Source organism: Zootoca vivipara, chromosome 8 (assembly GCF_963506605.1).
Source record: "Zootoca vivipara chromosome 8, rZooViv1.1, whole genome shotgun sequence".
NCBI lineage: Eukaryota > Metazoa > Chordata > Lepidosauria > Squamata > Lacertidae > Zootoca > Zootoca vivipara.
Genome location: NC_083283.1, coordinates 64,968,328 through 64,995,707, shown reverse-complemented (window position 1 = coordinate 64,995,707; position 27,380 = coordinate 64,968,328). Strand labels below are relative to the sequence as shown.

Below are 27,380 nucleotides of genomic sequence, written 5' to 3'. Positions count from 1 at the left end.
ATGCCACCTTAGATAAAAGTCTTCAAATCCAGTCTGAAGTAGTTTACAGCATGCACCAGCATTTTCCATCTATATATACGTTTATTCCACAGTTGCCACTGAAGTGCTTTTTGCACCACTTGGAAATATGTTCCATTCAAATCAATAGGACTGTCCTCAAAGTACAGTAATGAATTATGAAGCAGTGTGCTATAAACATAGATCTCACACTGCCTTGTATGAGAAAAAGATGTAGTCATCAAGCCTTTGAAAACTAAACACAAGCTGCATTTCTTAACTGGAATTGCGTGGATTCAGAAATAACATTTCTTTACACAACCAACAAAATAAAGGGGAGGGGGCTGCAAGCAAATAAAGGTCCATCACACAAGAGAGAGAGAGAGAGAGAGAGAGAGAGAGAGAGAGAGAGAGAAGGAGGAGGAGGAGGAGGAGGAGAGAATGTGCTTGTTTGCTGAATGCATCAACACCACAAATGTATATGCCTGAAAAGAACCAAACAGCTATGCAGCGCCTATCAATTTTTCAAGCTGAGTAAGATTAATAGTACAGTCATATGCATGTATACTCAGAAGTAAGTCCTGCAATGTCAATGGACCTTACTCTGTAGTAAGCATGGTAACAATTGCAGCCTAAATACATCAGGGAAAATGTGCCAGGTGATGGGACTGGCTATTTAGGAGAAGAAAGTGGATATTATATCCCAAGGCATCATGCATCTTTAAGATGTATAAATTCGGGGGTGGGGGTGGGTTTAGAACATGGGTCTTCTGCCAATTGTATAAAAATATACAATTTGTCCCTGATTAGAAATTCAAGTAGAACACATTTTTAATTTTAATACTTCAATACAGGAAAAAACACACACCTACAAATAGATTTTTAGGAAGGAAGGGATCTTGATGACTATTTCCTATGACTCATTATAATATGCTGCTTTGATACTGACATGTCTGATCAAGCAAATAACCAATAACCTGAAATTTCAGTCCTTCCTTTACTTTTAAAAATAAAATAGTGATGGAAATAAAAACAACATGGAGGTAAGGATGGGAAGTCAAACCATTAAGGAAAATGTGTGTTGACATTGAATTGTTTTTTTGTTTTGTTTTTTGAAATTCAAAAAAAATTAATATTAAAAAAGGAAATCACTTGTGGTCACATAGTTACTTATGTAACTGGAGCACTTAACTCTGTCCTGAATTAATGCCAATGTCTGTCAACATTATCACTCAGAATAAATAATTCTGACAATAAAGTCAATTGTGAATTTGTCCAAAAAAATGTTTTGAGTGCTTAGATGGCTCAAATTAAACTATAGTGTGCTTGTGAGTTCGGATATAGATTTAACACTGATTCATCTTAAATCCTGTGCAAACATGTGTTTCACTCTTTGGTAATTGTTTTTTTTAAAAAATGCCTGAGGCTGCAGGACTATACATACATACCTGGAAGCAAGTACTGTACTGTACTACTGAGCTCTCGGTAGGCCTGTATAGGACTGCACAGCAATTCCAGCAGTTATTGGAAAGAAGCTTTGACTGCTTACTAAGCATTAAATGAGCTTTATGAAAATGACATATAATGGTATAAATAACATAGCATGATAATAAAACATTTTATCCTAGGAATAATCCTGATGTGCTGCACATGTCCATTTTTCAAAAGAGCGACAATATACATTTTTAAAAACGTGAAAAAATGTCAGAAATTATAGTTCTTAAAAAAGCATACACCTGTACACTGCAACTTTCTTTAAAGACTACACAGATGTTTTCAAAATAGTATACTTATAAAAATTACAGAATAATTCCATTTCATTGAATAATGTGCTTTTGAGTACCCCATTATATCTTAAGTAAACTGCTGTTTCGGTCTAGGAATTCTTGCCCTGAGATTTCTATTCAAATAAATAACTAAGAGTCTGAAATAAGTTCAAGTCATCTATAAGACACTGCCTCCCTTTAAGAACATGTAAACATAGGAAGTATTTTGTCAGTTTCCACTACTAACCCCAGTGTTAGAATCTGAGGTACAGCAATCCAAAAAAAGGAGGGAGGAGACCACGTGCCCATTGTAATATATTTTTAGGCTTGACCACAACCATTCTTTGAACTTTGTTGTTGTTGTTCATTTCCCAGGGGAAATCCAAGCGTTTACTTATAACATGTAGCTGTGAACCAACGATTCTTGCATTATGCATAACATCCAACATGATGCTTCAAGGCACCGATTTTCACATGCTTATTCTGGAACAGAGGAATGGTGGAGAGCTCGATGGTAGTCTTCTGAACTGGTGACTTGTTCTGGTATATCATAGCCTCTTAGAAAAGGTCCGGTGTTTTGCTGTGCAAAGTAGTATAGCTGCCTTGCAAACATTGGCTCAACCTTAACAGATAGAAAGATTAATGGGACACATAGCCAGATGGTCTGATTCATTCATATTGAATATGAATATATATATATATATATATATATATATATATATATATATATATATATATATATATATATTAAACAACTCTTAAATTAATCATGACAAGTCAACAGAGATCCACATCGGAAAGCATTTCATTTGTGTTCTATCTAGTTTCATCAATTCAAATGGCCTTGCTGAAGATATTGAAGTTTCGCAGCACGTGCTTCTTTCCAGTAGCAATCATATACACACATACTAGGAACAAGTCCCACAGAAATCAGCAGGACATGTTTCTAAGAAACAGGCACGGCACTGCCTAGCTCATTCTACTATAGTTTCATGTACACAGAAGCCTATACACAAGTGTGAGCGCAGGCTTCAGAACATACCAGGTCTGAGATCCTTTATGTATCTTGGACTAACGTTTACCTGAAACTTCTACTGCCTACCATGAATGACGACAAAAATATATTTCCCCTTGCTGAACATGGTCTTTCTAAAAGTATGAAGCTCCTGCAGAGCCCTGGAGATAGCAAAAAAACTCCACGCAGGCATACAAAGGTAGTGGTAGGGATGTTTGAAATGTTATTCCTCTTCACTATGTGAATTGACTACTTGATCAGTTGCAATAAGAGCTAAATCTTCCTTACATTATCAACTTTTACAGTTGATTGTTGCAGCGGAAATTGTAAAAAAGAGAGAGAGAAAAGACCCGCAACCTAACATAGGGTGGTATCTACTTAAATCTACGAGTAAAATTATTTCTACCCACAATGGGATTTCCCCACTCTTTCCCCTGCACATGCCCTGCACCACCCCCAAATCTGCTCCAGAGAGAACAGGTTTAGTGGGCAAAGGGGGGAGGATGGGGGGGTCCTGTTGTGCAAGCAGAAGTCAATCCACTCATGCAAGGAGTCACTCAGCGCTACGTTGACACACAGCTTTCAGGACAAAGTTAGCTCATATGATAATTGGAGGTATTACGTATACTTTGAAACAACTTACGCTGAAGCTCAAAACATAGATTATCTTATTTGTCCAAGATTACCTTGGGCAAATAATGTGATCTTGTACAGCTAATTCTTCTGCTGAATGTTTCTTAGCATTGTTTATAATAGACTGCACAATTAACAACCTGATTCACAATCTAATTAAGCCAATGTGCTTAGATTTAGGACACTGGTGCACTGATGTTCTGGCTTAATTAGTTTGTGAATTATAGGCTAAATAGCCCTAAATAAAGGAGGATGAAAGGTGCTAGCTGTAAGGACACAGAATGCATGGAGCACTTGGTAAGTGGGAGGAGGGAATCACTATGGAAGTAAGGGGGTGAGATTTCCACTCATCCACTTTGCTCAAAGCATCATTTATTACATCTTTGTAGAATGCTATAAAAACACCAACACGGCACAAACAATTGGTGGCAAGCCAGAAAGCCCCCTCTTTATAGTTCATGTCTAGATTATTTAGTGGTATTGAAATAAACTGTGATTTCCGATTTCAGAATATTTGAATTGTTGTAACGTTTAGCTATCAAACCTATCCATTCTGAAGGAAATCAGCCCTGAGTGCTCACTGGAAGGACAGATCCTGAAGCTGAGGCTCCAATACTTTGGCCACCTCATGAGAAGACCCTGATATTGGGAAAGATTGAGGGCACAAGGAGAAGGGGATGACAGAGGACGAGGTGGTTGGACAGTGTTCTCGAAGCTACCAACGTAAGTCTGACCAAACTGCGGGAGGCAGTGGAAGACAGGAGTGCCTGGCGTGCTCTGGTCCATGGGGTCACAAAGAGTCGGACACGACTAAACTACTAAACAACAACAACAACAGTTTAGCTTAAATCGAAAGTGTAATCACAGATGTGAATCACTCAGAAACGTGTTGCATATTTCCAGGCGATTATCGTACTTAAGGAAGTTTCAATTATACTGTACTGCCTAGCTATAAGAGTGGTGGTTTACAGTTGACTTCAATGCTATTTTTCAACCTTATTTGAATATATTGGATTAACTTAATTCACTTTAAGCATTCACCTTACCCCCTTTAATATATTTGCATGCCCCTAGTTTCAAGCAAATCAAATTGTTTATACTTACATGGGCTGTAATTTGTTTTCTTTGCCTTTGTGGATCTGGAAACTCTTCACCGAAACACAACACAATCTGGAATCTAGGCAACGGCCGCCCATGGTGGGCAAATACTTGTAGTTCTGGAAAGCCAACAGAAAATACTCAAGCTATTATGCAGGACTAAACTTCAGAGCTATGGTAGAAAAACAAATATCGTGGAAAATCAGCCTATATTACTGATCAAAAGATTCTGTGGCAATGAGGATGGCAAAAAAAAAATCTAAAATCCAAATCAGTACATATCTGCAACATCCTACCCAGCAATATTAAAATTTGTAACACTTCCCTGGTTCTCCAGCTTTCCAATCAGGTACATAAGCGTAAGAAAATTTCTCTCAATTTGGCAGGACATTACTGTTCCCAGTTTATTGAGTGCTTCCAGGTATGCCATGGTTGTCTGAATTTACCCTCATGCTGGGATAAACCAGAGCTGGCTGGCTTTCAGAAAAGACCCCAGATTTTGAGGAGAACCTCTAAAATATGTATGAAGAAGACACAAGTCTCCCACATGCCTTTAGCGGAGTTACAATTTATTATTTGTTCACTCAAAATTGTATAAATGGGGGTTTATGGGGATTTTACATTAAAGACTATTGGAATCCAAAAAGGCAAATCTATAAAATGGTGCTTCCATTAAAAGAAAATAAAAACTCCACTAAATAATCTGTTTAAAATATTCCACTTTCAAATTTGCTGGATATAAGAAATGTTCATTTCAGTCCAGTTGTTTCTATATCCAGTCCACATATCACAGTCTCTAATTAAGCAGATGTGTTTATATTAGCCAGTTTGATCTCACCGAAGTAAAGCCTGAAGCTACAAAATCTTATAACAATGTTATTTTCATTGCAGAACACCCAGTGTTGTACATACCAAAAGTTACACCTACTGTATAACTGTAAGTGTTAGCACCCTGGACACCAAAGACTAAAGGAGCATTTAAGAATGCAGATAAGAAGAAAAACCTTCAAAAATATTACACCACTGAAGAGCAGGCAAAAAAATGTGTGTGAGGAGCATTATTAGCCCACAGTAGGACAACTGGTGAGTCAACATTACCTTTCTCAAATGAACGCTAATTAGAAATTTTTAGCAACTTGGATAATATTTCAGTTCATGCTATGGTCAAATAGAGTCAAATCGTGAATGTGCATCCAACTCCTTCTGAAACCCACTGCTATGACAAAAGGAGAAGCTTGCATCACACAACTTACAAGGGTGCATTTATGATTGTAACATACATACCTGATAAAAACTGCTGAGTATCAAAAAGTTTGCAAGTCTGCTCCCTTTCCAGTTTGTTAGGCCTGTCGTTGCAAAACGCCAGAGGCCCATCCCAATAGATCCTGCTTTGGCAAAGTCTCTTAGCATAGAGTCCGTCAGGTGTCATCCAGAGAATTACTCCCCTTTCCAGGTGGCTTAAGGATTTTTCCGTTATTTTCCTCTGGTTGTGATCTTCCGGATAAGGGAAAAGAACTTGGTCCAGCCCGCTGACCTCATAACTTTGGCCATGAGATATTCTGCACCCCTCAGGACTTGAAGTAGTGACTTCTTTCACAAGAGTTTCGTGGTAATATAGACAGATGTGCAACCGACAATCTGAAAGCATATTTATGCAAAATTGCTGTTAACCGTTGGACACCAGACAATGGCATGGCATGTAACATCTACAAGGAAGCTAAGAAGCATTGAGGTTTAGTGACACACACAGCATCTCGGAGACGTGGCTTCAAACCACTTTTCAGTGGGAGACTTGGAACCTGACAATGCATATGCAGTTTTAAATATACACTTGCTAGGAAATTGAGCACAGCGAGACTTAAACATGTGTAAGATTGTGCCACACAGCAGATTAGCTGGGGAAATGCTGGTTGTGAGGGTATTGGCATAGTGATTCCTATGATTCACTGAGTTGAGCTATGCAGTAGCCTTGCTTGTTGGCCAAGTCAAATTGTAGGCTACAGTACGGTACTTGATAGCTGATAGTTTTTTTGGGGGGGGGGTTCGTGGTGGAGCATTGGAGCAAGTAACAAATATGGCTGTTGTGCTGCAGGGATTGGCAGCAAGAGCTACAGTTAGTTAAATGAGCCACCCTTACACCAAGATAACACAACCACAAACATACCACTAAAAATAACTTTGTGCAAATGCTGAAGCGGTACGGAATTCTTGTCAACATGTATAAAGGTAAAGGTAAAGGGACCCCTGACCATTAGGTCCAGTCGTGACCGACTCTGGGGTTGCGCGCTCATCTCGCATTATTGGCCGAGGGAGCCGGTGTATAGCTTCCAGGTCATGTGACCAGCATGACAAAGCCGCTTCTGGCAAACCAGAGCAGCACATGGAAACGCCGTTTACCTTCCCGCTGCAGTGGTTCCTATTTATCTACTTGCATTTTGACGTGCTTTCGAACTGCTAGGTTGGCAGGAGCTGGGACCAAGCAACGGGAGCTCACCCCGTCACAGGGATTCGAACCGCCGACCTTCTGATCAGCAAGCCCTAGGCTCAGTGGTTTAACCACAGCACCACCTGGGTCCATGTCAACATGTATATGTCAGGGTTATTGGGAATTGACTAGCAGTTGTGCATAAACATCAATCATAATGTACACTCACATGACAGCATGGAGAAAGTTTACCAAACAATCAACAGGGAATGTTACACCTGACGGTATGAGTCATTGCCAAATGATTTTGGGGGAAATTAACTGATCAGTTGTACTTTAATGCCTGGTTGATGTGCAACACCTCCACATACTGGTACGTTTCTCTGATCGCCTGGGCAATCCACATAGTCCCTGACAGGATAATCTTGTTTATTTATATATTTATATGTGGCTCTTCAGTGGAACTTCCATATCTGTTTTCAAAAATAATATAAAATATACAACAACCAACTAAAGAGAGGAAAATATATTCAAGTGTCTGGGATAATCCTTTGCTTAACACTGAGAGGATAACATGGTTGGTGCTAGACAGGTCATCCTTGGTTGAGAACTCCACAGATAGGAACTTCTATTGAGGAGGAGCTCTTTCTGGTTGCTTCCTGCTTTGACTGGCCAATAAACACACCACCTAATTGAATTTGGCCATTTTTTTCCAATATCATTTGGAACCCAGGCACATTCACGAGGCATTGCCCAAAATTCAACACATATTGACTGGGCACTGCACAAAATTCCTTGTTCATGTTGTCTGTGAACAATCTCCACACTTCATATAAATGTGCACAACCAACATTTATGCACACCGAATCAGAGAACCAAACATTGATGGAAATTTCACAGTTATCCTCTCATTTGAGCTCACGGCGGGAAAGGTGTGTGTGTGTGAAACTTATCTGGAAAGTTACGAGAGGGCTCTCATGAATTCATTGTTACTTGCCAATTGTTGAATTATTTATATACCTGACAATGGAAGAGCTTCACCAGACCTTATGCTCGGCTCTATTGGGATCCCAGGAGTCTGTGCCTCGGGTGGCGCACAAGCGTAAAAGGTTCCAGTGACCTGACAACCTGCTTTCACAAACAAAAAGTTTCTGTTCACAAACTATGTTGCCAAGGGGTCCAAAATCCATTGAAGGCTTTCCCCGTCCAGTCTGAGAAATTCACCTTCCATTTCGACCTGAACACATTTTGTTTGTTTGTTTATATGCTGTCTTTCAGCAGAGCTCCCAGGTAGTTTACAAAAAACCCTGGCAGATGCTTCCCTTCTCCTGGACTCTGGATGTTTCGGCTGAGTTTGGAGGGCCTTCTGCTGGCTGCAGAGATGGATCCCTTGGTGCTTCTGCACTTCTTCACACTAAGTGGTACCTCATGGATGCTTTAAACCAGTGTTTCTCAACCAGTGTGCCTCCAGATGTTTTGGGACTACAACTCCCATCATCCCTAGCTAGCAAGACCAATGGTCAGGAATGATGGGAGTTGTAGTCCCAAAACATCTGGAGGCACACTGGTTGAGAAACACTGCTTTAAACCATTGCATGACTCCAGAAGGGGCATGGCACTGGTATTGACTTCAGGGGCTTACTTTCTAGTAAATGTGTTTAGTATTTGGCTCCTCCAAGGTGCTCAAAGTGGCACGTGTGGTTCTATCCACTTTATAACAACCTTATGGGGCAGTAGTGCCAATTTGGGCCCCAGACTGTGGGTGCCCAGCGCATGCACGTTATGATGTCATAATGTGACACCATGATGTCGATTCAATGTTATGGCGCATGTGTGCTCTGCCGCCGTGGTGGTGACTGGGCCAGGGCCTGCACCTTTGTCACAGGTCCCCTGTTGTGGCCTGCTGTGGCAGCAGTCGCACTCCGGAAGCATGTCTGCAGCCGCAATGGGCCCCAATAAGAGACCCTGAGACAGAGCACAGGGCCAGCCGCTGCTGCAGTGCCACAGCACCAGAGGCAAGGCAGCAGGTGGCATGGGCAGGGGGGCAGAGGCTGGGCACCCACAGCAAAAAAAAAAATTGTGGGTGCCTGGGCCCCCATGGCCCCCTGGAATTGGCAGCACTGCTATGAGGCAGGCCAACCTGGTAGATAGTGACTGGTCCAACGTAACCCAGTAAATTTTCTGGTGGAATGGGAATTTGAACCTGGGTCACTCTGATCCTAGTTCAGCCCTCTAATTACTACATCACACAGGCTTGCAGCATTAGAGTGAAGGCAAATTTAACATTTATACAGCATTGGGAGCACTATGGAATGCTTTCCCCCCATTGCATCCAAATATACTTTCCCCTCTTAGGCCAAATGCTTAAATGCTTAAAAAAAGAAAAGCAAGAATGCCCAGTGTGCATGTTTAAAACTAAAATCTACTTTGCATAGGATCAGCTGGCTTTGTGATGTCACAGAGCCAGGAAACCCTCAAGGGGGTTCTTCAGGCATTGAGCTTTAATGATTCAAGGATTGAAAGAGATGCCATAAGCATCTAAGTGATAAACTCTCCCACAGAAATCAATAGGACTTAGAGAAGTGGTTGACTTGGGGCGTATCATCGTGCCTTAAATATCTGTTAATTTATAGTGTATATTTGTCCTGCGTTGAAATCAGCCAGATTCACTCATGGGCTAGTAGGTGCAAGATGGAAGCCAAAAATTAATAAAGCAATATGCTTTTATTTGACAGGCTTCACTGAACGCATTCCATGTTTATGAAGCTCTTGGACCAGCGACTGCCAATTTTGGAAACCTGAGTAATAGGCACTGGCACCGCACTGCAACCACACAGGCAGCTGGCATAGTTGATTTGGTACAGCATGGCACTTTTAATCTCAGGGCCATGGGTTCGAGCCTGATACTAGGCAAAAGATTCCTGCATTGCAGGGGGATGGACTAGAGGACCCTCACAGTCCCTTCCAGCTCTACAGTTCTATGATTCCATGCACACCCCATAACCATGCAAATATACATGTCCCACAACCATCCATTCACAACCCCATCTGCCCTCCAACACTTTGGCTTGGAACAGTGTTTCAGCCTTTTTTCAAGCATAATTTGTTTTTGGCAAGGCGAGGGGGGTCATCTTCCTGGAGAGTGTGCTGAGCAGGAACTGGTTAACCCACTCCAGGAAGTTATATATATCTCTCTCACACACAGGCAACTAGGCTTGGAGAAATCCTTCTATTACAGTATTTTATTTTATTTTATTTTATTTAAAAAACTAATTGCAGGAGGAGAGGGTGGTTTTTTTGGGTTGCAACAGAAAGGAAAGAAGTCTTCTTTCAGGTCTGCCTACAATGGGGGTGGAGTGAGGAGGGGATACTGTGGGCACCAGGAAAAGCTTTGGCAGGCACATGTGTGTTTGCATGCGCCACATTGGTGATCCCACTCTGCAGAACAGGGGTGCCAACTTGGCTAAAATACTGGAGGGTGCAGGTAAGCCCCGCCCTACATAATTGATCACATGATGTGGTACATGCACGCCATTGGAATGGCAATGCCCATGAAATCTGGGGGCGCCCTGACCTCCTGAAATATTTTATTTTGGGGAGGCAAAGGGACCTCAGCCCCTAGGAGTTGGCTCTCATGCTGCAGAATAACATCAGTTTTGTCAGCACTGAAAAGCTTTCATTATGTGCACCATCAGAAATAGGCCCATTTGACTTACCTACTTTGCCTCGTCTATTATTCTGAATCTTCAAAGTAAAAGCACTCCACATTCCTGTGGAGATTGTACCGTTTTCTTATACTGAGTGCTCAGTGTAATGGAACCTTAGATTCATGCTCCAAAGTTAACCACTTCTGCAAGTCCAATTGATTTCAGTGATAGGGAGCTTGCAAGTGCTTGCCTATCCCTTAAATGAGGTTTTAAAGTCCTTACTTTTGGCTGCCTAATCTCATTCATACCATTAGACTTTCTTCCAACAGTGGAATGCACATATAAAGTTTTCCCACTTTCCAAGGCTTCGCCATTCATTTCAATGAAGAGGGGACGTTTGCATACACAAAGTGCTGGATATACTGAGCAGTGTCTTCTAATGAAATGAATGAGGAAATCCACTTTGCTCAGAAGCACCTTGTTCACAACCACATGGACAGGAACCACAACTTCTTTCCCAATTTAAATAACCACCAGATACAGCTCTGTCTAAAACCACTGGAATCTTCTTACCGTTCTGACATGCTGGGCTTTGCCAATGGTGGTTGCGAGCTGCAAAAGGAACACTTGCACACTGGTAGGAGATATCGGGGTGTGACTGCTCCGGCATATAGTCTCTCCAATTACGGTCATGAGACACCATGTAGCTTGGCACCTGCATGTTTAACGAAACATTACATAATGTGTTGTTGTTGTTTTTAATGCATTTTTGAAAAGTTTTTTCCATCACAGTTCTAAGGAGGAGAAAGAAAACACATCAGCCAAGTATGTCAATCCACAATGCCATTTTGCAAAAAGCAGGTACGTGTCGTGTGGCCAAAACCAATAATACAAAATAACAAAAGAGGATCGGGGAGGCATTGACAGATCTTATATGGCATGCAAGTCAGCCAAACAGCTCTGAATAGGGACCCAAGTTGTCAGAATGGTTGTGATCCTCACAACTTCAGACAAAAGTAATGTTTTCATATGCTGCAAGAGAAGAAAGGTCCTCCGACCAATGAGCTCTCAAAGTAGCTGTATGGTCCTTCCAGCTCTGTCAAACCAGTCTCTTAGCCATGAATAAAGTGTGCAGGGTCAGGCTGTGGTGTCCCACACATTATATAATGGTTTTAGTTATAGTCAATTGCAGACAGAATCTTCAGCTTTCCCACCCGGACTACATGCCATCCTCAAAATGTCCAAACACAAAATGCTCTCCAGAGTCTTGCGTAGTGTTTTCTCCAAAGCTTGCTACCAGAGATTATTTGAGTACAGATGCTGGGGGGCAGAACATGGGACTCTATGCACACAAAAGATGTGTTTCACCACCAGTCCTTAGGCTCTCCCCTACAAATAATGAAGATACAGCACCCAAGGTCCCCTCGGGAAGAGGAAGTGCACACGAAACTGATGCAATGGTACAAATCCAGCGTTGTCAATCAATTTTTTTAAAATGACGCTTACAGGGGGATGTAAATATTTGAAATGTATGAAGGTGACTACTTGGACTGCAAATGATGAAACAGATATGGAATGCCATAAGAGCTAATAGTATGGGTTCAACAACAACAACAACAAAATCAGATCACAGCAACACCTATGAACTCTTTGAGTATATTCCTTAAGTTGTATTTGTACTCTTTGCAACTTTTTTTCAATCTCACACTAGATCACGGAATGAAACAGCAATGGTATCAGTACATCTTCATCATTTGACATCAAAGCTAAAATACATCCATATTATATATATATATATATATATATATATATATATATATATATGCATGCATTTATACATACCTGAGGTGGTAGTGCAGAATAAGATGAGTTCATGGCGTAAGTATTATTCATAATCATTTGGGGATCTTCCATGCTAAGTTGTTTTGCTCCTGTGTATATAAAACAGAGAGATTTACGCATGCGTACCTTGAAGAACCTTGTGAGAAAAGTAGCTTGCACATAAAAAACGACATTGTTATTGCTTCAGTCTACTTCATAGCCACGAAGTTTGTTGGTATGCTTTACAGATAGGGGATAAACCTAGAAGTCTGTCATTGGAATACTCTATCAGGATAAAAGACAACATACATGCAAATCACCTGGACTGTATAATTTATTTAGTTACAGAATCAGGCAGAACTGCATCAGTTATTTGAATCCTAGGTGCTTCTATTGTAAACCTATATAAGCAAGCATTAGATTTTTAATTCACCAAACTTTATTGCTTAAAGTAATTATAGTGCTGCTGTATATTCCCACCCCACCCCAGCATCATCTCAATAAATGGGATTGTTTTGTATAATGCAAGCTTACCTTTCTTTGCTCCTTCTGGTACTATTCTGTACACTTTATAGGGGTCTGATATATCCAGCTGGCTTCTTTCAACGAGTTCTTCAAAGTCATTGCTCTTGTTCAAAGCACACCGCAGTCTTGTTTTCCAGGTGGGGGGATCTGGCTTATCAATGCCTTCTCTGAACTTTCCTTTAAATAGAGCCCAAGCCTGGAAATATTGGTGGTGGTTAACATCTTGTTTTTTAAAAACTCCTTTAAACATACCTATAATCAACAATATAAATAGCACGATACGTGTGTTCATCATGGAAGTTCTCTGTTGGGACTATCACTAGCTTTTCTCCTGCCACTATAGGATTTTCACTTCCCTAGTCACAGTTCCGCTACAAACCAAATTCCCAACGCAGTGCAATTTTTTCAGGACCCAGCAGAGAAGACTGCAATAAAAGAACTAGATGTCATTCTGAGATTCATAGTAGATACTTCAGGTCTACAGGAAGCATATAGACCCTGTGCCATTCGCAAAGGCTCTGTGCTATTTTAGTTCACTGCAAAACAGCATGGAGCAGCCACAACATGTTTTTATTATGAATTAGATAGTTTCTATCCCACCGTTCCTCCAGTATGGAGCACAGGGCAGCTTAGAACAATAGTGTATAAAATGTGTGTGTGTGTGTGTAATTTTTATATAATAAAAATCCATTGAAGGATCTGTAGTACTGCATCACAATAATGAATTTGCATGAAGTGATGGTGGGGTAGCTTGGAGAGACACTGAGAGGGGGGAAAGCAATTTTAAACAGTGGCATTGTATAAATATACTTTGGAATCTTTGAGGAATCCGTGTCCTTTATCTCTCTCGCCTGACGCAGCTGAGGAATGGAAGATGGAGAAGTTTGAGTACAGCATGAAATGAGAGACACTGAAAGTAAGGAAAGGTGGGTCCTTTAAACAACAGCAGAAGTTTCAGTAAAGCATGGATGGAGGAACACTGAGAGGAACAAAGTAGCGAATTTAAAGAATGGCAAAAGTTTGAGCAGAGCAAGCGGATGGGGGAGGAAGACAATGTGGGGGAAGAAGTAGCATATTTGAGTACAGTAAGAAGGGAGTTTGGAAAGGCTCTGTTGTGCTTTCTTTTTGGTGTTACCTTTTGTGTTGTACCCATTTCTGCTATTTCTTCTTGTTAAAATTTGTTTGTTTTAAAAAAGAATACCCTCACTGTCACTCCACCCCTGCTTTACTGTTGTTGTTTAAAGTCACCATTTTCCTCTCAGTTTCTATCCACTCCCCACTTTACTCAAACTTCTGCCAGTTTAAAACAGCCACTTTTTTCCCTTTCAGCGTATCTCCCTTCTTGCTGTACTCAAACTTCTCCCTCTTCCCTTCTTGTCGAGCTGCTTCATGTGAGAGAGAGAAAGAACACAGAGCCCTGTGCAAAGGGGCTGTAGAATAGGAGAGAGGAAGCATGAAAATGGAGTGCTCTGTGTGCAAGGAAGAGTTGAGAAAAGTAAGGAGGAGGGTGGCAGGGGAAAGGGCGTGAAGGTGGTAGCTGGGATGCTAATGGATGGTGTGAGAGGCATGGGAATGGGGTTGAAGATGTAAGTAAGGTCATTAAAAGTCTGCAGAATAGGAGGAGGGTAGCTTCATAAATGGGCAGAAGAGGGAAAGGGTGCTTGGTAGTTGCAATGTGTGGGAGGAGGATACAGAATGTTACCATGCAGGTGGTTTGTGTGCAAGGGGAACGTGTTGCACAAAAGGAAGGGGAGGTGAAGGCATGGGGTGAAGGTGAAAATGGGTGCAAAGCGGGACTGCAGAATAGAAGACAGAAGTGAGTTTGGGAAGGTGAAAAAGTGAGCATGATGTGGGAAGCTCTAAGAGGTTAATGAGGGAATGGCAGGCAGTTGGCGAGTGGAGAAAGCAGGGGTGCAGTATTATAATAGATATATAAATCAGGCTGCAGTTAACCACCTATAAACCTTCCTGTTTTTATTTGTGTATTTATTGTCACATTTTTATCCCACCTGTTCTTCCAAGGAGCTCAAGGACACAGTCCTCCCCTTCTCCGTATTATCTTCACAACAACCCTGTGAGGTAGGTTGGACCGAGAGAGTATGATTGGCCCAAAGTCACCCAGTTAAGTTTGAGGCCTGAGCAGATATGTGAACCTGTGTCTAGTCCAGCACTCTAACCACTATACCACACTGGCTCTCAGAAAGATGTCAGAGATTCTGTGCAGGCAGAAGGAATGGCAGATTTTTTTAGGACCTTGGGTATTTTAACCAAAGTCAGACTCATTGGTCCATCTGTTGCCTCCCCCAGCCCTACTTTAGATCAAACCATGGACCTTTTGCATGCAAAGCAGATGCTTTACCACTCAGCTATGCTCTCTGACTATATAAATAATAATAATGCAGCTATGGTGGCAGATGCAGTCCCAGCTTCTTCTAGTCTACTCATTCTGTATGGCGCAGAGTTCAAAAAGAGCCCTGCTTGCAGACAGCACACGATGGGAGCAAGGATGTAAAGCCACTCAATCTTTCATAATTGGGATGTGGAATCTGTGACCCTTTGGATGTGCTGTACTCCAGTTGCCCATAGCTGCCAAGTTATCCCTTTTTTAAGGGATTTTCCCTTATGCTGAATAGGCTTCCTCGCGAGAAAAGGGAAAACTTGGCAGCTATGCAGTTGCCATCAGGCCTAGACAGCATAATCAGCATAGTCAGGAATTATGAACTCTTGTTTCGTATCATGCTGAGGTGGAAATGGCATCATAACTTCTGCCAAGTCCAGTCTAGTCACTGGAATCTGCAGGTAGCTAAAAGGTATTTTCAAGTCAAGAGATGGCTTTTTAAAACGACATGTCACAGTATGAGTTCAGTACACAAAGCTAAGAAAGCCATGCGAACGTTAACATTAAGGCTGAGTAATTAAAGGAGGAAGGCGTTGCTTGTGGGTTCAACCAGTAGCGTAAATTGTTGCTTTTAAAAATGAGTTACTATTAAAAGTAATTAGCTACATTCATTTTAGCAGAAATGGAACAGTGTTGCTCCAGGTAATGCTATTCAATAACAATCAACAGAAGGAGTTTTAGAAAGGAAGTCTTCTTGCTAAACAGTTATTATGGTGCTTGCTGAAGTTTAATGACAAAGGCTGCAATCCTGTTTGAAATTGTACACAAGTTCAATTGATGTCTACAGAATGCAAGTTTGTGCAACTCGGAGCATCACTGCAGTCATAAAGAGTCACGCCTTGGGGCAGTTAATCAAATAAGGAAGAGGGAATTATGGAACATGGAAGGATTCTTTCAAGTGTGACAGGAAAACAGCTTGGTTGGCATTTTAATTCAGAAGCATCTAGGACGCCAGTTGGGTAGAAAAGAGAGCTCCTTCATTGATAGGTGATCATTTAGTTTATCTATTAAAGTAGTAGAAAGGTTACAGAAGATATTGGAGAAGGACCCTGCGCCTCTGTGGAATTTGCCAGTGAGGCTGAAAGTGGACACAGAGGGTGGAGTTGGACCAATGAGCCCTAGGTTCATATCCCAGATCAGCTAGGAAGTTCACTGAGCGGCCTCAGCCACACCTGTCTTCCAGTCCGATCTACCTTGCAGACTGTTGACAAGATAAAATAGTAAATTCCATGTACCTTACCCATAGCTGCCAAGTTTTCCCTTTTCTCGCGAGGAAGCCTATTCAGCATAAGGGAAAATCCCTTAAAAAAAGGGATAACTTGGCAGCTATGACCTTACCCAATGATCCTAAATCACCTAACTGCACCTGACCCTAAATTTGGAACCAGTTCCACTTAAAAGCATGGGCCATTTCCAAGTAAATCTTCGCTTCTGATGGAGACTGGAGCCAAACTTGCGCAAGGAAATGCAAACAGCCCTTCGCCTCTGGCTGCCATCCCAGCCACTGGATCGCAATCTGCTAAATCTGGCCAACCCCTTACCTTGAAAAGAGCGGCGTCCTCCTCTCGATTGTAGTCCTGCTTGCCCGCGTGCTTCCAGGGGATGCGGAAGATGCTCTTCTCGTCGTTCTCCCACACCAGGCCCGGGTACTTGCCGCTGTCAATCTGCTCGATCAGCCACTGGCGGAGTTTCCCGTTGCCGCAGCTCACCGAGCTCATCCCGCCGCCGCCCTCGCTGGTGCTGTGGATGCCGCGCTCGCCCTCCAGGTTCATGCCACGCGCCCAGCCGACGTCGCCTGCTCCGGCGCCTCCCCTGCTGACGGGAGGGAGAAGAAGGGTCACGTGCCACGCGCCAGAAACGCGCGCGCGCGCTTCAGCGCCTCCACGCCGTCAGGCTCTCCTTTCACTCTGGCCCGCAGAACGCACCATCCCGCAAGTTTAGCGGGAGAAACGCGAACTTCTTCTCCACACCCACCTTTTGCTACCGGGCAAGCGAAGGTCGGGGGCGCCGGTGTCCACCATGGTCTCCAGCATAGGGGCTGGCTCCCAAACACCCGCAAAATTTCCCACAAATTTCGGTGCCAGGGCCACCATGCACACCTTATGGCACCCACGGTCGCGGGTTCAAGCTGGCACTCCTGGTTTCCAGAGTGAGAGACCGACCCGTTTCACGAGGAAGCAGATAGACCGTTCGCTGGCTTGGCGCCAACGCAGAGTTGTCCCTGCTTCTGCCGCGTCTCCCTCGCTTTCTCTCTCGCGCACCTCCTCCCCTCTTTCCCCTCGCAAACACCTCAGAGCGGTTCCTGAGGCGAGGAGCCACAACATGGTGCCGCCCTCCCCGCCAGGGAAGAGGAACAAGGGGCATAGAGAAAAAGATCCACACATTGGGGGGGGGGGGTCTGCTGTCCCTGAGGAACCTGCCGGCGGAAGCCGCCGCCTCACCTTCGGCGTTTATCCACCCCTCCCTTCCGCCCTCCTGGTCACACTTCGCCCTGACTGGCTCTTCCTCGGAAGGAACACACGCCGAATTATCTTTCTCTAGTCTGTGTGTGCCTGCTTCGTTTTTTGTGCACTCTTCCCCCCCCCCCAGAGCCGTCTTTGGGTTTGGTTTTTTTTTCTCCTGACAGGCAACCCACATGGCCAAACGCCGCGCCTCCCCCAGCTCCCACTTCCCTGTCGCCTTCCCTCTCCTGCAGACGCTCATCCGTCCCCGCTTCCTTCCTCTATTATGGGCTTCCTCGCGGCTGGCACGAGCTGGACCGCTCCTCATACTCACAGAGGCCCCTTCCACTCACCCTGGCCGCCGTCCTTCTCTCTCTCTCTCTCTCTCTCTCTCTCTCTCTCTCTCTCTCTCTCTCTCTCTCTCTCTCTCTCTCTCTCTCTCTCTCTCTCTCTCTCTCTCTCTCTCTGGTGCACTGCTGGTGGAGGGGCAATGCCTTACAGAGATCGGCGGCCACATTTAATTATCTACTTGCAAATAAATATTATTACCAACGGGTGGATGCTGCCTTCCTATAGGGAAGCAGAGGTGGTTGAAGTTTAAAAAGGGAATATATATAGTAAAAGTGAATGTATTATATTAAGTGGAGGCATTCATTGAGTTGGAATAAATGGGTAATCATAGACCCCCGGCGGAGGCAGGATTGCATTTGCTCACATCCATCACTTGCTCTCGCTCTCCCTTCCCTCCTGCTCTTGTCCTCTTCCCCCTCCCCCCGTCGAAATTTCGACGGAAAGCTCCCAGCAAAGTGCCTGGACAGGGGTTCATGCCCTTCTATAAACTAAAATCTGGTAGGTTGAAATGAATATGGGCTAGTTATGCGCTATGTATTATCTGGTCCACCAGGTTCCTTCCTCTCCCGCTTCTTTCATTCGTCAGGCCGTTTTCCCGGGAGACCTGGCGCTTGCTGCGCCCTCCACCCCACCCCAAGAAGGAGAATCATCCTCTCTTCATTTCTGCATTGCAGGGGGCTGGGCTAGATGGCCCTTGGGGTCCCTTCCAACTCTTCCATGATTCTATGAACTGTTTGCTTTCCCTCTCCAAACGGTGGCTATTCCCACGAGATGACCGAGACCCGCATATACTTTCTCCCTCGCATCCTTCCTTGAGCTTTGCACAGCCCACATTCTGCTTTCAGAGAACCTGAGCCCCCAAATTCGGGGGGTGGGTTCTTTCCTTTTTCTGTCCTCCTCTTCAAAGTTGGCCCAAAAAAGTTGTTGAAATTCAACAGCTGCCAAGGTTGGTTTCAGAATATGCTTTGGTTCTCTTGTGCTGCGGGAAAAGTTTGCGCTCGACCTGAAGTCGTAGTCAAGCCTTAAACTGCTTCCGTTCCGCTTTCCACCTTAGAATCACAGAATTGTAGAGTTGGGAAGCGACCCCAGAAGGACATCTAGTCCAACCCCCTGCAAATGCAGGAATCTTTCTCTGAACTCGAACCCACGACCCTGAGATTGAGAGTTCCATGCTCTAACGGCTGAGCTGTCCCAGTCACTTCTGTTGCTTGTTTTGCCGTGGCCCAGAGGGTTGCGGTCTACATGGCTGCCTCCTGTGAACCAACACCCAACCCACCTTTCTAATACGTTTCTCAGAAGACCTGGGGGGGGGGAGCAGCCCGTCAAGGTCAGTCGGCTGCACCTCCCTGTTATGCATAAAGAGAGTAGAACCTGAGGGTAAGCCGTGCGGGATCAGACCCAAAGTCGGCACGGTATCCTGCCTCCCGCAGCAGCTATCCACACACTTACAGGAAGCACAAAAGGAAGGCATGAATGCAACGAGGAAAGGGCCATAGATCAGTGAAGAGTGCACAGAATTACAGAATTGTAGAGTTGGAAGGGACCTCGGGGGGTCATCTGGTCCAACCCCCAGTAATGCAGACCCAGTTCGAATCCCCTGGTGAGATGCAAAAGAACCCTGTCTTAAAACAACGAGGAGGGGAGTAGGTAATCTACCTCCGGTTGGTAGAGCATTGCGACTCTTCATCTCAGGGATTGTGGGTTTGAGCCCCACTCTAGGTGAAATGTGCCTGCATCGCAGGGGGTTGGACTAGGTGATCCTCGGGGTCCCTTCCAACGCTGCAATCCTGAGATTCTGTGACTTGTGCTATTGGGAGCTGGAGTCCAGCAAGATCCGGATCCTGCCCCAGTGATTTAGATGGGCTACTGGTCTGACTCGGTATAAGCCAACTTCCTAGAAACCTCCCCTGCTGCTTGCCCTCTTGCAACCAGATACACTGCCTCTGATCCCAGAGGCTCTATCTAGCTTTAGGAGACGGTAGCTAAATGAATACTTGCCTGCCTGCCTTCATATCACCGTACCATACATTGCCTATATAGGTTCTGCCACCAATGGCTTCAGTTACCTTCCTCTGGGATTCACCCACCCCACATGGCAGCTCACCTGTGCTCTCTGTGTGAATGGATTTGGGGGATGGAGGGACAGCGCCTCTTCCAACAAATTTTCCACTCTTCCAGCTGCGCAAGAACCCTACCGATGTCTTAATCCTCTGAAGCAATCATGAGAAATATAAATATATTTGAAAACTATTTATCCACCCACCACTGCTGCTGCTAATCTAAAGAGCATGAGAGGGGATAGGAAGGTCCTCAATTTTAGGTTACCAGGGTCTTAAATGCAGAATCTGGGAATCAAAGGACAGTTCTGGAGTCACTTGTTCTCCATTAAGATCGGGCAGCAGCGTCGAAGTCTGCCCTAGCAAAGACAAAAACCTCCTACCACCTCTGAGGTGAGCTCTTAGGACGAAGGGCGGTATATAAATCTAATAAATAAAAACAAAATAATTTTTTAATTTGTCCTCGTGAGTTTTCCTGGGCCAGAAAGAAGCTCTGGTCCAGGGCTCACTGTGCTGGAGGCCAGACATGCGGAAACTAAAACTGCAGAACTAAACACACTTGCAAGGCGGTAAGTCCCACTGAACTCAGTATGGCTCACTCTGGAGTAAACATGCTTAGGGTCAGTGTCAACGTGCAGGCATATTTATTCTGAAGTAAAACCTCTCTGTGCTTGGTGGGGCTTACTTTCGAGTAAGTGTGCACTGGGCTACAGTCGTGAAGTGGAATATTCTGCACATTACCAATGTACTGCTGGGAAGGGTAAATGGGTGTTACTCCCTCGTAAGTGTGTTTAGGATTGCAGCCTCAGCGGCTCCCTCTTTCTAAGTGAAGAGAATATCTTTGCAGAATGATATTTGCACAGCATTAAACAGGACTGAATTCTCTCAGCTGAAGTCTGCGGGGGCGCTTCCAGACGGTCGCTATTTTCGGGTGGGACTCGATCACATCCTGGCAAAGTCAGCTTAGAGGGCACTTTTCGGGGTAAGTAAAGAGGCAGCCGAATGCGCTGGACAGTAACAATTGTCATATGACGGAACATCGTATAACCTCCCCGTCGATCAATCGGAATGGACTAAGCTCGGTAACGGGAGCCTTGCGAAAGAACGTGGCTCTCGGGTTGCGCTCAGAAATAAAAGAAATATCACCGGGAGCCTTAACTTCTGCAGCCTGCAGCAGTTATGGGGTGAGAAACCTCGCTTCGGCAGGCCTCAACAATTTGCTTCCAAAAACTTCGCCCGCCTCCCTCCTTTTTACAGAACAGACCAAAAAGAAAGAGGGAAACGACAGGCCAGGAGCCACATCTTTAGCCACCTTTCTTCCCGTCTCGGCACAGAAGAAGTCTCAGCCACGTGATTCGGCATCACCTCTTCTTGGGCCAGGATCAAACCCACATCTCTCTCCCGCACCTGCCCGCCACGCCACGCGGTCTCCCCGTAGTACTACGAAATGCACTTCATTCATAAAAGGCAACGAACACGATCTCGACTAGCAGAGATAAGGGAAGGGAAGCGGAGCCGCCGGAAGGGGTAGAAAAGCGATTCAACTTGCAAAAAGGGCTGCGAGAGGGAGAGGGGACGAGACGATGCTTTAGAACAAGCTCTCGAAGAGGATCCACAAGCCAGTTAAGCCCTCACTCCACCGAGATGAAATCGAGAGGCGGGGGTGGGGGGGGTGGGCATTTCTCGGCAAATGGTCCATATCCTGAACCCGTCGCTATATGGCCTTCCGATATTTACCTATGGCTACAATAATCTTATCCAGATGGAGAGAAGTCCCACTGGATTCAAGGGGTGGTTACAGGTAGTTAGCCGTGTTGGTCTGCCGTAGTCGAAACAAAAAAAAAAACACACCTTCCAGTAGCACCTTAGAGACCAACTAAGTTTGTCATTGGTATGAGCTTTCGTGTGCATGCACACTTCTTCAGATATCTGAATTTTTAAAATTTGGATTCAAGGGGCCTCGCTTCGGAGTCTATAGGGCAGGACTGCGCTTTGCAGTCACGTCCTGGTACCCATAGCTCAGTTGGTGGAACACGAGACTCTTGAGGGTCGTGCGTTCCAGCCTCAACTTGGGTAGAAGGTTCTTGCGTTGCAGGGGTTTGGACTAGATGGCCCTGGTCCCTTTTAACTCTACGATTCTATGAATTTGTCCCCGGTTTACTCTCGTCACCACCGCGGCTGCGCGTGCTAAAGAGTCGACTGGCTCAAGATCACCAGGAGGGCTCGGAATTCGAACTCGGCTCCCGCAAGTCCAGACTCCAGGACTTCTTTGCTTTGTTTTGCGTCGCTCTCCGATGAGTGAACTCAGTCTTAACACAGGCTGAGGGTCCCCGTGTGCCAGATCTATAGCACACCTGAAGGCGGTCAAAAAGACCTCACTCCAGAGCGGGTTCTCTGGAGCACGTTTACTCCGAATTAAGTTTCCTCCATCATCAACTGTCCCCGCCACCCCCTGAATGAAAAGAGGGCGATTTGGCAAACTTACCTGTCTCTCTTTCCTCCCTCGCGGAGGGCGAGCGCAGAGCCTTTTCTCCAAATTATTTTGGAGACGTGGAGGGGGGGGGCGAGAAATCAGATTTCAAACCGGAATAAACTGAGCAGCGAGAGGGAAAGGGGAACTCTCTTTTATGACCCAAGCAGAGAGCCTGAGGAGGGGCGGGCGGGGCTTGAGGGGGCGGGGCCTCTCTGCATGACTGACCCGGAGGGCGGTATTTGGCGTTCAGTTTCTGTAATACCGGTAGTGAGTTGCGCGGTAGAAGACTGGTTAGGAACTGCCGGAGGGTATCCAGCCTGTCCCTGATCACGGAGGGAAAGCCCTAGGCAAGAATCATAGAATTGTCGAGTTGGAAGGTACCCCGAGGGTCATCTAGTCCAACCCCCCCTGCAATGCAGGAATATTTTGCCCAATGTGGGACTCGAACCCACGACCCTGAGATCGAGAGTCTCATTCTCTGCCGACTGAGCTTCGGAGGGGCACGTTTTAAATTGAAACGTACGAGAAAAGTTGTTGCATCGTGCACGCCTTCAAGGCTCCTTCGCCAAGGCCCATAGCTTACTCTGTAAACGTTAACTAGAAAAGGAAAACCGACCTCGCCCCGCCCCTCTTTTCTTTTTGACAGCGGGATGAATGCTGGATGCATCCCGTTAGAGGGCGTTTCAGCATCAGAGAAGATGCGCAGCAGAAGACAAAGGACTTTCTTCATACATCCCCGCGTTTCCTAAACGAGATTTGCTAGGGACTCCCACCCCACCCTCTCCCTGGAAGCCCTAACCCTTCAAAGCCCCGACGGCGGGTTCACACGTGCTTAGTTTACCCCACCGCGACTGCTGCGTGTCAGATGTTGACTTGTCTTGGTAAGGACCGGCCAGCGCAGACACAACTTCGGATGGAGTCTGTTCACACACGTCTAACCGCTACTTGCATCGTTTATGCTCAGGAATCCGCTGCAGAGGAACCCATTACACGTGAACGTGTGAACCAGCCCCAACGCTGTGTTGCGAAATGAAGACATCAAGTGCCCCCCCTCCTCCTGCCTTGAGCGTATGACTTCCCATGTCCCAGGGCTAAACCGGTGACAAGCCTAGCTAGATAACACGGTTGCCTCTCTCCTTTAGAACCAAAGAGCAAGTTACATTATTCTCTTTTTTATAAAAGAAAAAAGAAACGAACGGAAGAAGTGGGCGCTTTTATTCTGAGCAAAAAGCAGCAGTACACCAGGTTCCTGTGGGAAATCTCCCCTTTCCCATGCCCGAAACTTTGGGGCAGTCGAAGGACTTGCGCGCTTCTGCATTAACAAATCTGTGGCATTTCTCTCCCCCCCTCCGCCCTCCGGATCCGACCCACAAACATGCCACGAAAGCTCCAGGAGGAGCAATCACGTTTTTATTCAACTCCATTCCCTTTTATCCACCCAGTTTGACCCGGGTTCTAGAGGAAGCTTCTGTTGTTTTTTTGGGGGGAAACAACAAAAAAACTTCTTCTCTAGACAGAGAGATATCTGGTTTCCATCAAAGGGCGAAAGTGTTCAGCAAAGAGCCCTCAACAAAACCTTTCGTGTTTCATTTAAGTAAAGCCTAGGGGCTTTCTTCTTCTTAGTTTTCAGAACTGAATGACAACTGGAACTGAGAACAGCGCCACCCTATGCTGGGTTTGAGTCTCTGCAGAGGTTTGAGCATGACGCCACCACCCAGCTTATTTTCCAGATTGTGGAAACACGCAGCGTTGGTCAATTGGTTGTATGTATCAGCAGCCTTGGGGGACCTGTGACCCTTCAGATGCTGCTGGACTATAATACTGTAGCCTCCATCCCTGACCATTGCATGGAAGCTGGTGCCCAACAACATTGGAAGAGCCACTCAGGTCTAAAAAAAACCCCACCTGTGCAGCCTTGCAACTCCAGAATTATAGGGGAAGGCCCCACACCCCTTCATCTGCATGTATGCAAAGCTAGACCCATCAACTGACACTTTTTTCTTTTGGTTCTTGAGCCAGTCACCAACTTTCCCAAGGTAGTCCTTTTGAAATCAGGCAGGGCTGTGCAAAAGAGAAGCAGGACGGTGCAGTTCGTTGGCATGACAGTTTTAGGGGACATCTAAAACTCATGCGCACCCTTGGACAACTTGGGAGCAAGCTGAGGAGCAGGCTGAACTAGCTAGCCAGGTCTCCCTGATGTGCGGCCCTTGTTTTAAGGGCCAAGGCCTACTTCTAGATACCCTAAGTGGTAATTCAAGAAAATTATGTCTCTGAGCATGTGCAGAGTGCACTTCTCTCTAACCCCTGTGGAAGTAGTGTCCACACATCTTCAGGAGTCAATTGCAATGTTTTTTCTGGACATCACTGAGACCCAGAGGAAACTCTCCTTATCTCTCTCCACCCCTGCCTTGCTCTCCTTGATCTCTGTGCTCTTTGAAGCATCATCATCACCATCATTATCACTATAATTAATAATAATTATTATTTAATAATAATAATAATAATAATTTTATTTATACCCCGCCCTCCCCAGTCAGAACCGGGCTCAGGGCAGCTCACACCAATAAAATTACAATAAAACAAAAAAAGCAATTAATTAAAATACAGATTAAAATACAGTAATAAAATTTTAGTATACTCCAAGGTCCCAGGTAAGGTTACAACACCAATTAAACAAACCAATGAACTCCTATTGCTTTACCAGTCTTGCCCATCTGAAGATAAGAGATATCAAGTGGCACAAGGGGTCAGTGGGTTTGGCTGTTAACCAGAAGGTTGCTGGTTCAAGCCCACCCAGGGATGGCTGTGAGCAAGATTCCTGCTTTGCAGGGGGATTGGACTAGATGACCAATGGGGTCCTTTCCAACTCTACAGTTCTAGGATTCTAAGGTCTCTTGCTCCTCAAAAATATTCAGCCCGTTCTCCCTTGCTGCGCTTTATGCTTGAAGTTGCCTCCAGGAGCACTTCCTTCAAATCCTTTCTCAAGGCTTACTTGTTTATATCCACTTGCTGCTATAGCTAAGCCTGTAACCAAACCTAAGCATGGGCAGCTGAAACAACTTCATATTCTTTCCCCCTTGAGCTTTTCCCTCCTTCCTTTGCCCCGACACCCCATGTCAAAGTTTCATTATAGGCTCCTTGTGAGAAGTTTCCTTATACTGAGTCAAACTATTTGTATTATGTAAACTGGCTAGCAACAGATCTCCAGGATTACAGACTAGGATCTCTCCCTGTCCTGTCTGGAGATGTCCGGGATCTGCCTGCAAAGCAGATCGTCACCCCCCACTGAGCCAGCAGACGCCCCACCATTGAGAGCAAATGTGTCTCACTCACGTTACAAGGCTCAGGCCTGTTGGGCAGCCCTAAACAAGAGCATTCTTAAGTGAGGTTGGCATATACTGCAACATTTTGTTGCAGCTGCCCCCAGTTATAGCACCGAATGACCATTCAACTGCACTTGTTGAAAATGGAAAGGGGGCAGTTCACACAGTCAGATGCGGTTCTCAGGTGTTAAGAAATCAAGCAGCAGGAAAACAAGGGATACTGTAGATCTGTGAATGGGCTCACAACCGATTCCTGGGTTCAAACAGGGATAATTAGAGCAAATATACTAATGATGTGCTGGGATGCTTCTAATCAATTCCCTTTGTAATCAGAGCATTCTCAATTTCCAGCATTTTGAATAGCAGAAGCGCAAGAAAAGAAGCAGAATATATTAAGAAACCCGTCAAAGAGGATGAAATTAGGTAAGACGGAACCTTAAAGCACAACTGTATGTAATTTGGGTTATAAAAATTGACGTTGGGTGAGTCACTAGTTTTGCTGTATTGGAATATAACTGTTGAGTAGCAAATGTAACTTTCAATATGGAAGAAGAATAAAATATTATTATTGAAACGTATTAGAAATATTCTGCCCTCTGCTCCATTTTAAAACCATGCATACCAATTTTACCTTGCTTGTGAATCCCCTTGGCATATTGCCGTTTCTGGGAAACAGTTACTTTACAAAAATGAGAGAGAGAGAGAAGAGAGAAAATCTAGCACAGACAAACTATCTTGAGTAAGAACAGATGTAAAACAGAGTGTACTAATAGTGCTATCCTATGAATGCCTACTCTGAATCAAGTCTTTTTAAGTTCAATGGGACTTACTCCCAGGTAAATTATTAAAGGACCTAATTTTTCAGCCTTTCAGGAAAGGTAGGAGGATGAACTCTGTACACAGGAAGGCCCATTTCGCTTTCTCGTAACCACTTTGCTACTCTGTTAACCACTGGTGTTTTTACACTTCTTTTGAAGTCACTCTAAGCATTTGCCAGAAATAGTTATTGTTTCTTCTAAACTCAAGGCCTTTGAGTATGTGACTGCTAGGGGAAGAGGAGCCTAGTCTTTTCTTTAGCCTCCCCCCTGTGGGAATGTTCAGGAATGTGGATGAGGAGATATTGTTTAATATATCCTATCCCCGCTTGCGCTAGCAAGCACAAAACTTTAGCAGAGTAAAACATTCCCCTTTTGCAAAATACACAGCAGAAGAACGTTTGCGCAGGCTTGATTTAAGCCACTAAAATAAAGTGTATTTTCCTGGTATTTCCCCTTTTTCCCTCTTAAAAGAAAAGACACAACACAATGCTCTTAAAAGTATAAAAGATGTTTACTTACAAGCATCTCGAGGTACAGCACACTCAAGAGGTAGACTTGCTTAGTTAAAAGGTAATATATACATTGTGAAGTT

General features: G+C 44.6%; 1 protein-coding gene across 1 annotated transcript; it reads right to left on the bottom strand.

Moving 5' to 3' along the window:
- Nucleotides 1–579: 579 nt before the first annotated feature.
- On the bottom strand, nucleotides 580–22,761 carry IRF4 (interferon regulatory factor 4). The gene is made up of 9 exons (XM_035126370.2): nucleotides 22,660–22,761; nucleotides 16,867–17,140; nucleotides 12,937–13,123; nucleotides 12,424–12,512; nucleotides 11,155–11,296; nucleotides 7,955–8,062; nucleotides 5,794–6,147; nucleotides 4,516–4,628; nucleotides 580–2,385 (listed from the first exon to the last, which is right to left on the bottom strand). Exons 2-9 carry the CDS (start codon nucleotides 17,095–17,097, stop codon nucleotides 2,242–2,244), a joined length of 1,368 nt encoding a protein of 455 aa, XP_034982261.1. The 5' UTR covers nucleotides 17,098–17,140; nucleotides 22,660–22,761; the 3' UTR covers nucleotides 580–2,241.
- Nucleotides 22,762–27,380: the final 4,619 nt, after the last annotated feature.